The sequence below is a fragment of the Leopardus geoffroyi genome, chromosome C2 (assembly GCF_018350155.1).
Source record: "Leopardus geoffroyi isolate Oge1 chromosome C2, O.geoffroyi_Oge1_pat1.0, whole genome shotgun sequence".
In the NCBI taxonomy this organism is placed as follows: domain Eukaryota; kingdom Metazoa; phylum Chordata; class Mammalia; order Carnivora; family Felidae; genus Leopardus; species Leopardus geoffroyi.
In genome coordinates, this window is record NC_059333.1 from 105,320,672 (window position 1) to 105,335,998 (window position 15,327).

The window sequence follows — 15,327 nt, forward strand, 5'->3', positions numbered from 1 at the left end:
AGACATTAAAGTGTCTAATTCTGGACATCAGAGGAAGGAGAGTGGAAATCTGTTGGTTGAATAAATGCATGAACGTTATCATGTGTCTCCCACACCAGGCTTAACTTGGCAAATATAGCCAGTATTTATACAGGGAGCGATTCATACGCATATTAAAGTTTGGGAAGCTCTGGTCTACAGCCCTGTTTTCTAGGTACAATTAGAATTTTAATATATCCTAACTGGAATTAAAAGCTATGCAAATGACCAATGGTATCCTGAAATAAATGACAATAAATGAGCAATGATATCCTGAAATAAATTAAGATAAAGGAATAATGCCTGGAGGACAGGTTAAGCACTGCAATAAACATCAAACGATCAAAGTGGGAATTGTATTTCTCAGTTACCAGTATTCACTGCAATCAAATGTTTCAGAGAGGGGGGTGATGCTGGATGTTTCAGGACCGCTTAATGGAAAATGTGGTGGTCTGCCACACTTCTCTAAGCAACCAGCCAGCTTGATTAAGAGTGTGGCTTGATTCCCCCATCACAGAGAAAAATCAGAATTGTGTCTAGGACAAAAAATGAAATATAGAAATATGACCGCAAGTGGCTGGGCGAAAACTAAAAAGCAAAAAACAAACCCAACAGGTGGGGAGGGGTCTGTTTAGAATCCAAATAAAGGTGGTAGTATTATGGGGAAAAAAATACTCAAGGGTTTAAAAGGTATCTTTTATTAAACGTATAGTCGGATGACAAAATCCATTAGGTACATATCAGAAAATCAACTCAAAAGAACACTCACCGAGAGGAAAGGCTTGGCTTCCCACTTTTGCTACAGCTGGTATAAATTCCTGGGCCATCATCAAAGAAGCTTCCAAGTGCCAACTTCTGTCGGATAGATTCTCTCTCATTTTTCTGTGCCTAAAATTTCAGGAAAATAAAAAATGCTGATAAGTGGGCAGACACAGGACAACCATAGCCTAACTGCTAGGTTTCTTAGAACTGCAACCTTAGATGAAACAATGAATAGGCCACAGCACAAGAGCGTTTGAATTATGAGGAGCTGAAATTAAACCAATCTTTCCTGGTTTCACCTCTGCAAACAATTTCAGTTCTTCAGAGCCTTTCAGGATCACGGGTCTAGGAACTCACCACGCTGGTACAAAGTGATTCTCACCGGAACAGAACTAGATTATTTGGTGCTGTAATCCTTCTTCTTACCTGCTAGAGGAAAGTTGTGGAGGGCAAGCACTCTGTCCTAAATCAAATCACTTTTACCCCAAATGTGGCCTTTCCCCAGATCGTGTCTTCTCTTCTGTATATCGTCCCTTCGGCCCACTTTCTCTATTGCAAGAATATTAATTCATTCAGCCAATGTGCACTGAGCCTCTACAAGATGGCAGGTGCTACGTTACAACGCAGAACACAGCCCAGGATGGGTGATCGCAGCCCCTGCCTGCATCCGGCTTATAGTCTTGATGGGGACTACTGCTTCTACTGCTTCTGTTCGAGAGCTACCCTTATCTCTCCAGGTCCAGAACACGAGCAACCCTAACAAAGGGCCTGGAATAGCTGGAGGATTCTAACTGGGCCCATCTGTTTCACGTTTTGAAGAGAAGTCAAGTCGGTGTGCATAGGAAAAGGATGTGGGAAACTACACTACTGTGATAATTTGGATATGTTTACAACACTTGGCTTCCCATAAAAGTCCCATAAAAACTCACCATGCTGAACTTTTAAACCCTTTAAACAACAGGGGAGAAGATTAGAAATGATTTCCTTAGTTAAAAATAAAACAACTACAAAAACAAACATAATGAGTTAGAAATCCTGGGGTGACAATGAGAACTTGGTTTTCTGTTCTGGGGCTGGCAGCTGGGCCGTCGGATGTTCTGAGCAGCAGGCTGACGACTCTGGTGAGCCAATGATATTACCAAATGCAGCTCACGTGACTGAGTGTGGCCGTGGAAGGCAAGATGGCCCTTGAACCTCCCAATGAGAGGTTCTGGAGCCACATCTGCTGCCACTGGTACCCAGAAGTTACACGTGAAAGCTCTGAGCTGTCACCTGAGCATCACTTTGTCAGTGATGAAACGCACACCCTGTTGGAAGGGTGGGCTGAAAATTGGCCTCATTTCACCCCCAAGTGAAGGCAGGGTACTATCGGTCAAGGCTGTTCTAAAATGGTGGTTGCTAGCCACATGTGGCCGTTCACATTTCGATTAAAAATTAATTAAAAGTTCAACTCCTCAGTCACGCTAGCTGCATTTCAAGAGCTCCACCGTCACAGGTGGCTACTGGGCACCATATTAAACAGAGCAGAGTAAAATATTTGATAGCACAGTGCTGGCTAAGATAGTGGTTCTCAATTGCCAGCTTTGACAGGCTGCATCAGAATTTCCTGCAGTCTTTAAAATACACACCCCAGGCTCCAGCATCAGATATTTACTTTAAATAGGTTTGCGAACTTCTAGTTCAAGGAAAGCTCATCTCTATTCTCCTTTTCTTTCACACTTAAACATTTTTCTTTAAAGTTTATTTATTTTGAGAGAGAGAGAGAGAGACAGAGAGAGAGAGAATCCCAAGCAGGCTCTGCACTGTCAGCGCAGAGGCTGATGCAGGGCTCAAAGGCTCAAACTCATTAACCATGAGATCATGGCCTGAGCCACAGTTGGACGTTTGACCAATTGTACTGCCTAGGCATGCACCCCTCTTTCACATTTTTTAATCCATGGAAACCATAGTGTTCTATCAAGTCTCACACTTAGTGATTATATCGGTATCTATTTATGCAGACAGCCCTCCATTTTGGCATGCACCAATGGAACCGTGTCATACTTAAGAGCCATAGTGCGTGTGTGCGTGTGTGTGTGTGTGTGTGCGATACAGCCACAAAGTGTAAGAGTGCTTTTATATAGTTACAGAGGTGATGCTGATATCACATTGTCTGCTGGGCTAGCATAGAACGGGTCCCCACGAAAGTAACCATAAGGTTGTAAGGGGAAGCAAGAATGCTTTTAATTTGACTAAACGTTTGCAATTGTGCTGCCGGAAATTTTAATTAAAGCAACCTACCCTCCCGAATATGCGGGGCTGGCACTTGTGATGGTTCTGCCAAAACAGAACCATTTGATAGCATCTGACATCTTTATAAATTCATTTCAAAATCCCAGCATCTGCCACGCAGATTTAGCACAGTGAACCTATTTCTTAATTCATGTAACATACAAAAGAGATTCGCACCCAACAGTCTCTATAGTCAGAAAAGTGTTGCGTGAAATTGAGTATCCAAAAATAAAAGCAGCAGATAACATGAGCGTTAATGACTGATGTTTAACAATACACTGGTGCCCAACATTAGCCTGGAAGAGGTTTTATTTAAAGAAAATACCTATCCCAGGTGTGAATGTGTGAACACACACTTGATTCCATGTATATCTTTCCTAATGTACTTGGTACACTACAGCTATCGATATTAGAGAAGGCCTTAAAATATTTCTATTTACATTAATTACAACCCTTTATACTTGGATATTGTGATGGACAGCTTGAAGAGGACTCTTTTGTAATACACAATCTCTCACCCCTCTCCCTTCTCTGTCTCTTTCTCTGGATCCCACTGAATAGATCAAAAAAAGTATAAATAATATAAACATCACCCATAAATCGAACACTTAGATAGAGATCACAGCTAACATTTTGGGTTTTTTGGGATAGTTCTTTTTAGTTTTTTATCTTATGTGTGTATTTTTTTTTCTTTTTATAAAATTGGGATCATATTGTTTATTCATTTTGAGAGTTTCCCTCATGCCATTTAAGATTCTTTAAAAATACAATTTTTAATGGCTGTATATCATTTTGTCCTATGGAGTTACCTTCTCTTGTTAGTCATTTGGGTTGTAGCCAATTAAAACTAACACAGAAGTCTGCATTTTTACATACATCTCTGCCCACATGTCTGATTCTTTCCTCAGGATAAGTTCCTGGAAGTGGAATTACCAGATCAGCTGAGTGTGAGCATTTGTTGAGGCTCCTGACACATTTTGTCACATTGCTCTGGAGAAAAGCTGTTCCAATTTACATGCCCAACAGCAACGTAAAAGGGTGTGGCATTCACTATATCCTGGCTAACACTGAGTACTTTCACTGAAAAAAACAACAACAAAACTTCTGTTGGCTTTGATAGTCAAAAAGTGGTATTCTTTTTGTTGATTTCCTTGATTACCAGTGATATTAAATACTTAAAATTTTTTTAGTTACCATACTTGCTTTTCTCTGAATTACTTCTAGCTTTGCTTATTTTTCTATAAAGATCTGAGGAGTTTTGAAATTTTTATAGTAAGCATATCATTAGTCCTTTTGAGTTTAAATCTAAGTGTTATGTAGTTACGTCAATCACTCCCTTTCTCTGAAATGTCGTTGATGGCTTTGTGCATGGAAAGCCCTTCCCAGGCTAGAGGTAAAGGATCTCACTGGACGTTAGAGGATTAAATGAGAACATTTATGGAAACTGCTAAGCAGCAGTGGTGGTGATGTAAATGTATGATAAATGGTAGCTATTATGGCTAATCCTCCTATAATTCCTGCTTTCAAGATGAGGAACTGGAGGGTGAAGGAAGGTTACCTTATTAGTAGATGGAAGAGCTAGGATTCAAGTCCATCTTTCTGGTGCCAGATCTTTCTGCTCTTCCACACTGATGAGTGAGGTGTCTGGGCAAATAATGGTGGCCGCCATGTTTGGAGATATGATGTAGGACTGACAAGTTATGGATCTACTTCCTTCCTGAGATGGGGTGTCATGTGTTCTCAGAAAAGGAGAAAACACTTGACTGCAAAACATACACACCAAGGCCCAATCATAACTGCAGATATTTACAAACAAATACCTCTCATCAGAGCCACTCTCCTTGACACCACTGCTTAATCTTCCTTCTGGAACAAATGCCATTCCTAACATTTCAAGTAACCATGATTCAACTGACAAGTAAAACAGTTTTTCTCTTAAAATTCAACAATTGGAACTATTTTCCTTTCAGTTGCCTGCAGGTGTAGAGTGAGTGAGTGAGTGTGTGTGTGTGTGTGTGTGTGTGTGTGTAGTTTCAAAGTTCTTTTGTTCTCCAAGGAATTATACCTGCAGGGCAATTATGTCCTCCAACCTCCTGAAGCCCAGATGTGGCTCAGGGTGAGGAACAGGGAAGTGTACAGGAAAAGGAAGAGGCTTACTCAAAACTACACTGTTTGGCTGGGCTTGTGGCACGTGGAGCCATGTCCACTCCTAAAATCACCTTGGGAAATACCCTCTTAAAACAAAAGTAAAACATCAAAAATTGACAACTCTTTGCAAAAAGCAAATGGGCAACTGAGGAATAGTGGCTCATCGCTGTAAGACAGAAAGCCTATTCAAGACCAAGAGGAGAGTAAAAATGTGCTTAGAAAATCACCATTGTCCAGCCACAGGCAGTTAGTTTTTGTCCTCGCCTGTCGCTGAATTCCCTATTGCCACCCCCTGTGCCCAGGCAGATAAGACTCACAAAGGCTTTTGAGGATACCATGTGAGCCACGATCTCAGAATACAGACCACTGGGCATTTTCAGAACCCACACGCTGATGCTCAGCCTTTCCCCCTGTACCACTGTTCTGCTGCAATTCCCCAAGCTTGACAAGAACAAAGACGGGTGTTTGGTAAAAGAAATAAAAACCAAAATGTTCTGCTTGAGTAGATACTGTCCATCTCCAAATCTGGTATGTCCCGAAGTCCTTTCCATACTTTCTTCAGGATGAGGCGGGACCTGTCCTTTACACGCTGATACCATTCCCAAGTCCTCTCCTCTGGCACTGCCTTCACCCCTCTGGCCCAGAAGCATCGTGATGTCTCTGGTCTCTGAAGAGGGGGCCACCTAATCTTTCACGTTCTGACTTGCACATGAATTTATAAATGGAAGACGGGGTATCTTCTGCATTTCTAAAATTTGTTTGACACACCGTATTTTTGTGGGGTTAGCTGTGGGGTCACCAGGCCTCTCAGGAACACACTCTGGGAAATAACATCTTAACCTAAATCCAGCTGGTACTCAGGACACTGCAAACAGCTGCTTCCTTCTGACTCCTGCACAGATGATGAAACCCACGTAGCCGGAAAGGGCCTGTCTGATGAAAAGGAAGGAGTTCCTTAAACTCCCCAAAGGAGGAAGAGATTTAAAGAAGTTTGGTCTAGAAAACCAGAGGACCCGATTGATGCGAATGGCACAGCAGTCTGGGGGGGTAACGGCAGATGTGATCTTGGAGGCCTGGATTCCCTTGTAGGAATGGGGAGTTTTCCTCCAAGTTCCCTGTCTTCCATCTTTTCCCTGGATTGATCTTCCCCTCCTGCCAAGTTCCATTTGTTTTTTACTTTTGCTTGTTCACCATGGGCACAGAAATAACTTTTTACTATTAGATGTGCTTGTTACTGGTTTTAGTAATGCTAAGCGTCTCAGTACTCAATTCATTTCTAATCCTGGAAGATACCACTTCTGGCATCCTCCTTCCTGTCCTGCTAAATTGCTACCTGGTTACTGCTTTTCATATGTCAGGGTGTATATGGATCACTGCTGAGGAAAAACTTCCTAAGGACTGGGGGCTGCATTATTCCAGAAGCCGATGACGACCGTGGTCCCCCGTATGGCCCATAAAGAAACTCAGGATGCCAGGAGGTCGCTGCACCACCCGTATGCCAAGCGGAAAATTGCACCGGAAGGCACACGTACAAAGTGGCCCTCTCTCTGTCACAAATTTCTTTAAACTGGTAGTTCTCAAACTTGATTACGCATGAGAATCACTGGAGGGCTTGTAAAAACATAGACTTATTTTTCTCATTCAGAAAGTCTGGGGTGCGGCTGAGAAAATGCATTTTTTAACGAGTTCCCAGATGTTGCTGATGCTGCTGGTGCAGAGACTTGGAGAACCATGGCTTTAAGCAATTGAACAGACCAAGTAGCGAGACGGAACACAGAGTCGGTTCTCCTCTACGGGAGCACAAATCTGTTCCATGTGGAATGTCCAGGCTCTGGACCCAGGTGGATTTCATCATCTGTAGACGCCTGGCCTTGCCAAGGCCTGGCTGGGATGCCTGTTTTGAAGCAATTAATGAACCCCTTGCTTCAGTGCAATCTATTGCCTAGTGATGTCGGCATCATCCCCATTAGCATCATTCACCAGGGAATGCAGCTGGGATTCTGGAGCTCCCTGTGGAAAAGCACTTTTCCTATAGGAAAATAGTAGTCACTCTTGTTTCTCTCCTCAGCTTGTAAGGAAGGCAGCTTTACTCTAACATTTACAGGCAGCATTCCAGGGCGGAGGAGTCTGACGCTTTTAAACACTGGGAACCAGAAGTACAGAACTCATTTGTTCATTAGGCAAACTGTATTAATTTTCTTGAAAACAAAATAATCAAAAGGAAAACCCACATATGTGGATACTAATTATTTTCTTTCTGAAACAACCGTGGGTTTGCCACAAGATCAAAATATGAAAACATCATTCTATAAGAAAATAAAATGTACTCTTTTGAATGTCAAGTTCAAAAGTACTTGCAATATGCAGGGTTTTTTTTTTCTTTCAAGTTTTTGCATCTTATTTTATCCTCTGGGAAGAGCTTTTCAATTATTGGTGGAAACAGAAGTTAAATAACCTAGTATTTTTCCATTGTATCACTGAATGGATACTCTCTGGACATTTTCTTTTCAGTTTGTACTTCTGATGATTTCCATTTCAGACACTTACCTAATCAATCCAGAAAGATTTCCTGAAATGCTGTTGAAATTTCATCTTTGCATCCTTGCACTGAGCTGCCTAAACAAGTCCTCTGGACTAGATGTCAGGCCAGGCTGTTGGTGTTCAGCTTGCTGGGTTCAGCTGTTGCCTGGGTTCAGCTTGCATACCATCAATACTCATGAGAAAGTTGTCCTTGGATACCTAATGTCCAGGACGGGAACCCAAGGAGAAGGACACCTATTTTACTTGAGAACTGCCCGACATGAAAAGTGTTGGGATGCCAGTCCAGAGGAGAGAGATGTTTGTTTACAATTAGCCAACCGCGAGGATGGTTTTGCCTAGTGACTGCATTGTTTCTCATGCTACAGGGAGACAATATAAGCAGAAGAAGGCGGACACAAGTGCTGTTGTGCAGAGTCCCTAACACTTGAATACTCCTAATTGTTAAGGACCAGGGAGCAAAGGTATCTAACATTCAGTGGGTTGAAGTTTAGTAGCCAGTAACTGGCTGAATGGGAGCTCTGGAGAAGGTAAAGGAGCCCCAGGTGCAATCCACAAAGATAACAAAGCAGTGCAAGTGTTTCAACATTAGACCCTGCGGGGATACAGTTGGAAACGAAAAGTTTTCCTCCCCTATGGGCGGTATATCCAAAACAGGAACTTCTGGGAGCATCTTATCTTGAGCTCCTTCTGGTTCTCACAGGATTGGCTACAGAGACTACTTTTTTAACACAGGGGCAGTGTTGTCTGGGAACTCTTTCTAACAGGTGACATTTTAGAAGTCTGTAAAACCACCACTGGCATTCAGTATCACAGTGAGAACACAACAGTTCAAAACACCTACTGCATGGTTATGAAATAGCCCAACCTCAATCAACTGCCAGGAAGCTGATGTCCTCAATTTCCCATGTCAGGGTGGACTTAGGATCTGGGAGACCTGAATACAGGAATGAGAAGAAAGGAGGCAGGGAGTTCAGGTGATTTGGGGTCAAGAAGACCCAAGGTAACATTTTGACTCGGATATTTACTAGTGCAACTTATAGAAATTCTTTAAGCCTCAGTTTCTTTTTTTCTGAGAAAAGGGATAATAATACCTATCTTATAGGTTGTTTTAAGGATTAAATGAAGTACTGTACAGAAAGGATCCGGCACAGAGCCTAGCCCAGAGAAGAACTCGTTAAACAGTAGCTGTTGTGAACACTAAAGGGAGGGGTTGGGCAAGCTGATGAGAAGAATGGAGAAAGGGATAAAAGCCAGCAATGTCCAGAACAGGCAAATCTATAAAGACAGAAAGTAGCTTAATGGTTGTGGGGGGAGTGGAGGACTGGGAGTAACCGCTAATGAGTACAGGGCTTCTTTGGGGGGGGGGGTGATGAAAATGTTCTGGAATTAGCAGTGGTCTGCATAACCTTATACATATACTAGAAACCATCAAAATGTACCCTAGGACATGGCGAATTTTGTGGTATATGACTTATATCTCATCCATATTAAAGAATCATATCTCAAAAAAATAAACTACACCCACAAAGGTAACTCACATACGATAAATCTGGAAAATCTAGTTACCTGAAACAACCCACTCCCCGACCGGGCTGGCTAGCCGAGGTGTGCCAACAGGGTGATAGGGTGGAAAGAACCCTGAACCAGAAGCCAAGAGGCTTCGTATTTATAGCATCTAAGACCAACCAGGCCAATTCCTCCCATGAAAGAAAAGGAGACTCTGGCCCAGAAAGCTGAAAAGATTGTCCCCAGGTGGCCGAGGTGGGGCTAGGCTCCAGGGTTCAGTAACTCAACAGAGTTCTTCAAGCGCATTCAGCCCTTACAGGCAGGAAGACGTGAGGGTTAATGGAGGTCGACGGCTGCTTTTCCTCAGTAATTGTGTGGGGAGGGCAGAGCTCTTGTCTGGAATGGCAGCTGGCATTCTGTGTTCCTGTTTATTGCAGTTTATCTCAAGCAGTCATTTCCATTCACCTTTTAAAAAAAACATGAGGCGCAGCTGTGGCTTCACTTTAAATATTGTTCCTTCCAGCCTTTTAATTTTTTCACGGGCTCCTCCCTAATCTTTCACCATAATTGGATGCACAACACCAGAGACAGCACCTCGGAAAAATAAAGCAAGCAAGCTGGCTTCCCCAGCCTCTGACCACACACGGCCCTGTCGGCGGCTCCTTCTACAAGGAGTAGCCTGGGAACAGACCAGTGTGTTTGCTCTGCTCTGGGACAGAGTGGCAGCCAGTCTTCTAGGTTAAATCTTCTCGATTTCCTTTCTCTGTCTCCATCAGTGTGAGCTGGATCTTTCCCGGGGTCTGAGACGGCACGGGCTGCACGCTTCCCAGGTCCACACTGGATCTGAACATTCTTCCAGGCAGCATCAGTCCCGTGTCAGCTTATTTGTTCGTGTACCTCCCCACGTGGACTGTAAGCTCCTGGAGGCAAAGCCCAGCATCCTTCTGTGATCCTGGCTCCCCACGCAATGCCAGGAACAGACGGGGACTCTTCTGAGTGACGGTGGAGGGACCAGGATATAGATCCCATGCTGTGCGTCACTGTGGTCCTGAGGAAAATCAGCTGTGGGTCTTTGCCAGGAGGTCAGAGGTTGCTCAGAGCATGGCAGGGCAACAATGGACTGAGCATACACACCTGAGATTCTACCACCGTGCAGGCTTTCGTTCCAATATACTAAGATGTGTTTTCTGTCGAGGACAGTTTCACTACTATACTGAATAAGCCAGAGGTCCTTAATGAAACACCTTTCTTACAATCAGGACCTTCCCCAAGGAATAGGAACAGATGTGTGCTCTCTTCCTTCCTTTGCCAAGGTGGAATCTAATTTTAGTATTGGAAAGTGACCTTTCCCCCTGAAGGCTGTTTGCCTGACTTTAAAACACCCTTGTAAAATAATCCCTATACACATGTGGCATTTATTAGTGTGACTGGTATAGGAAATTCTATTGGACCTAGGCAGGAGTATACCAATTTTCCAATTGTTTTTGACAACTGACCTCAAAGTGACAGGCAGTGAAATAAGAAATTTTTAAAACTTTTATACTTATAAACATTCTATTTAAAAAAATACGTATTTGTGTATAGGTCTTATACATACAAAATATGTATTTATAGTAGTATATATGTATAACTTATGAATAAAGTAGATACATAGGAGAGGTATGGACTCAGTCACTTTACTGATGGATCCAAGGTCTAAAAAGCCTGCAGACTGCTGCTTTATGGCATCTAATTTAATCTTCTATTTAGTCAACCAAATAGCAAAAATAATAGAAAAATGGAGACAAGGAAGATTTGAATTAGGAAAAGTGATTTTTATATGAGGTAACTGTTGTCCTATCCCGTATTTGTTTATTTTGAGAGACAGCAAGAGCAAGCAATCATGAGTGAGGGAGGGGCAGAGAGAGGGAGAGAGAGAGAATTCTAAAGAGGCTCCTTGCTGTCAGCACTGAGCCTGATGTGGGGTTCAAACTCACGAACTGTGAGATCATGACCTGAGCCAAAACCAGGAGTTAGATGCTTAATCAACTGAGCCACCCAGGCGCCCAATCCTATTCTTTATATATATATTTTTAAAAAAGTAATGTTTATTTATCTTTGAGAGAGAGAGCACGCACACAAGTGGGGGAGGGGCAGAGAGAGAGGGAGACACAGAATCCGAAGCAGGATCCAGGCTCTGAGCTGTCAACACAGAGCACAGAGGGGCTTGAACTCACAAACTACGAGATCATGACCTGAGCTGAAGTCAGATACACTTAACTGACTAAGCTACCCAGGCGTCCCAATCCTAGTCTTTATATTTTAAAGAAAGCATATGCTGCCCTGCTTCACTAGAATCTCTTGATGAAATGATCAACAGTGGGTTTTTTTTTTTTTTTAGCATAATGAAGTCTTCAGAGTAACCAATATGTACATTAATTTGAAAGCCCTTTGCTTGAGAAAAGTAGTTAAAAAGCTGAAATCACAAGGGAACTACTCTCGTGTTTGGGGTCCAGAAAAATATACATTGCTCTCTGTGTATCCTACACATCTAAAAGTTTCATCTAGCAGTCTTTTGTATTAACCTTTCAGATACTATTTTTTTTTAAATCCCATGTGGCATTCTACTGCCTTAGTTAGATAACAAATTACACAATGCAACTCTGTCTTGTTGTTGATGATGTTTTAAAGCTACTTGAGCCTCACATGTTTGTCATTTTAGTCAGTGCTGTATCAGGTTGCAGGCATATCATCGCTTGCTCATTCCAGGCATGCGGGCTCTCTCAGTTGTTTCTAAGGAGGAAAAAACTACAGTGGTCATCACTCTGTTGTTACTACAATAGTCACGGTATGTCTTTCATTTTTCCCAAGTGCAAACTGACCTAGACTTTTCTACCTGAGAAATGGTTTGACTGTGACCAGTCCTCTGACACTGAAAACAGAGGAGATACGAGAAATGTGCACTTATCTTCGGGGCTGGGTAAGTGACTGACTCTGACTGCTGAGTATCCTACATCTCTTTTGCACACCCATGTCTGGCAGGAAGGGATAGTGGAGAGATGTTTGAGTTTCAGTATTCTGAACACTTACCACCTTGGGCACTCACTCCCTTCTTGGGGAAGGCGAAGGGAGAAAAACGCTGGGGGCAACGTGGCAGGTCTCTGAAACCTCTTTTACATATTTAAGTTTTAGGTTCCAGAGAATGGAGCATAAACTATTGTGACCTGCTCTAAGAAGTAAAGTACATACTTAAAACACCCCCCACACGCATACCACAATTTTGGGTATCAGATATAAAATGCCATATTGTACATTATTACACTTAAGGAAGTATCATGAGAGAACTTTCTGTATCTTAGAAAGTTATATCTATATAACTATATATATCTATATAACTTAGAAAGTTATATCTATATCTATATCTCTGGGGGAAGAAAAGTTAATGGCACATTTGATCAAATTAAAGATTGAGCAGCAAGTTTTGCTGTTCTAGGAGGCTATACTAACATTTACCTCTGAAGGAAAAGAGGTCTTACTTTCCACATCCACAATGGAAGGACCCTAATTCTTCATACTGTGCTGTGTCGTGACCCTACACTTGACTTGTGGACAATAATGAGGGGGAAGGACATACTATGTGTTCAGCCTTCTGTGGACAGACAAGCATATACTTGTAGTTTAATTTCATGACCTCACCCATGTAACTAAAGCTATTTTTACTTAGGCCTGTTATTACAATTGCCAGATAAAACATTCCAAAAATATATTTACTGCCTTTCAAAACAAAAGGTTAGCAAAGTATTAGCAGATACTATATGAATTTTTCAAAACCCCACGCTTCTCTTAGTAAAACTATATTTTTCATCGTTAAAAAAGTCAAACTTAGAAAGATAGGTTAAACATTCTAGTAATTATTTACTGCAAGTAAACTATCAACATACATCAAAAATTTTAAAAGTGATTCTTTTACATAAATAAGACGACCTAGCAACTAAATGCATGATAGAATTTTTTCAACTTCAGAGTAACATGTGCAGTTACTGTTTATGAATTAATGAATATTAATGAACACAAGCTGGGAAAGGCAGAAAGAAGCACCCTCCCAATGTAATGCATCCACTTCTGTGCATTTAGCTTTCCTGAATATATTACAGCAATGGCCACTGAGTGTGGAATTTGGCCACTCCTCAAGGGTGATCTTTCTCCCAGTTAGAAAAATGGTCTGATTGTTTACAAACAAAAGAGCTCTCCCCCCCTTACCTTTTTATAATTCCCCTCCATATCCAATGGGGATTCTTGACTGATGATGTCATCCACTCCATCACTGTCCAAATTCATCCTTTAACTCTTTAGAATTTCACTTAAGAAATAACCTCCCATGAATTCTGATAGGCTGATCTGCCAATTGCCCAGTACCCTGGTTACTGCTCATGCTGACATGGAGGGCCAGCTAAGAGTCTGTGCTTGGCTGTGCGTATCCTTGCCCCTGCTCTGTCCCAGAGACACCGCCCTGCTGGCCTCCCTGGTCTGTCCTGAGCTCTGGCACAGGGGCAGCTGCTATTTCTGAGGCTCACTCTGCCTTGACACTCAGCTTGTGGAGTGCCCAGCCTTCCCCACCGTTCACTGTCACCTTCCCCTGAATGATCCCGCCCGGATTCCTCTCCACAGCACGATGCTTACTCCCAATCAAGGAAAAGCTGCTTCAACTCCCCAGCTCCCCAGTTCAGGGCTGAGTGTGGACAGCAGCCCTGAGAGGAAACCAGCAACCTTATTCTGAACCAGGGTAGTGTGTGGGATAAAAATAGATGCAAAAACCCCAGACTCCCAGACTTCAGTAGTGAGTTAAAAGCCGGGTATCCTGTGACAAAATGAAAACAGTATAATTTAAAGGCTAACCTGTAGGACAGATGTTTGCTTCCCACCCCCACCACCCCCCTTTTTCCTATAGCCAATCATTTCTTAAAATCAGATATAAAAATCTCATCTTCTGGTAGTAGCCCCAGCACAAGGATAAAATTTATTTCCAACTCAGAGAAGGACCCCTCTGCCTCAGAATCAGCGCTTTGTTCTATCAATATAGGCAAGAGAAAAAGATCCATCAACTTTTCTTTAAAATCCAGCCAGGGGCGGGCTTTTTTCACAAAAGAGAACGTTCCTTTCTGCTGCTCTCTTTACCCTTCTCCCATGGCTTTTGGTTTTTAACTGGCTTTACGCACAGAGATGGAAAAGGCCCACAGCTGGAGGATGTTTTGCTGCAAGAAGAGGACAAACGGAAGTGCACACACAAGCACATACTCATCATTATCCAATTACTACTACCATAAACTAAAAATATACCCACTATTAAAAAAAAAAAAAAGGTTACTGTTTGCAGGAGAAAGGGGCCAAAGAAGAATTCAAAGGCCAAGCCTCCATTTAACAAACGATCTCACACTCTGACATGCTTGGACAGAAAGCAGCAACTGTCCTACTCAATACATTTTCCAATATGAATTCCTGACCAACCCCAGTGCTGTTAACAACAAAGTTCTAAAGCAAAAATGCATGCAACATAAGCCTTCACATGCTCACTCTGAGTTGTCTATTTCTCTCCACAAGTTAAAAAAAAATCAATTTGTGGAAGACTCGTGGCATAAACCTGTCTTTTTTTATTTTTTAAAAAAAAAAATTTTTTTTTTTCAACGTTTATTTATTTTTGGGACAGAGAGAGACAGAGCATGAACGGGGGAGGGGCAGAGAGAGAGGGAGACACAGAATCGGAAACAGGCTCCAGGCTCCGAGCCATCAGCCCAGAGACCGACGCGGGGCTCGAACTCACGGACCGCGAGATCGTGACCTGGCTGAAGTCGGACGCTTAACCGACTGCACCACCCAGGCGCCCCATGCATAAACCTGTCTTAATGTAATTTACTGGAGCCCTATGCCTATACGGCAAACACCTTCCTGTGCAGTCCCTGATTCAAATCCAAATCCTGCCTTTATTCCCCCCTCATCTCCCTGACCCAGTTCCCGAGAGCACGACTTGCACATTTGCCGGACAGTACGATGACAAGTTGTATCTCATGAGCCACACCTGCATTTGGGCAGAGCTTCTCCCCAGTC

General features: G+C 42.6%; 1 protein-coding gene across 7 annotated transcripts in view; it reads right to left on the bottom strand.

Moving 5' to 3' along the window:
* The window catches only part of LOC123611318 (schwannomin-interacting protein 1), a 573,615-nt gene that overhangs the window by 27,959 nt on the left and 530,329 nt on the right, over nucleotides 1–15,327 (bottom strand). For 6 of the 7 annotated variants that reach the window (XM_045503129.1, XM_045503132.1, XM_045503130.1 and 3 more), the window contains one exon: nucleotides 788–906. In XM_045503129.1, the coding sequence (XP_045359085.1) occupies nucleotides 788–906 (119 nt within the window). Of the gene's footprint in view, nucleotides 1–787; nucleotides 907–13,485; nucleotides 13,832–15,327 lie in introns of those variants that run through there. The other variant, XM_045503135.1, reaches the window with a different exon arrangement.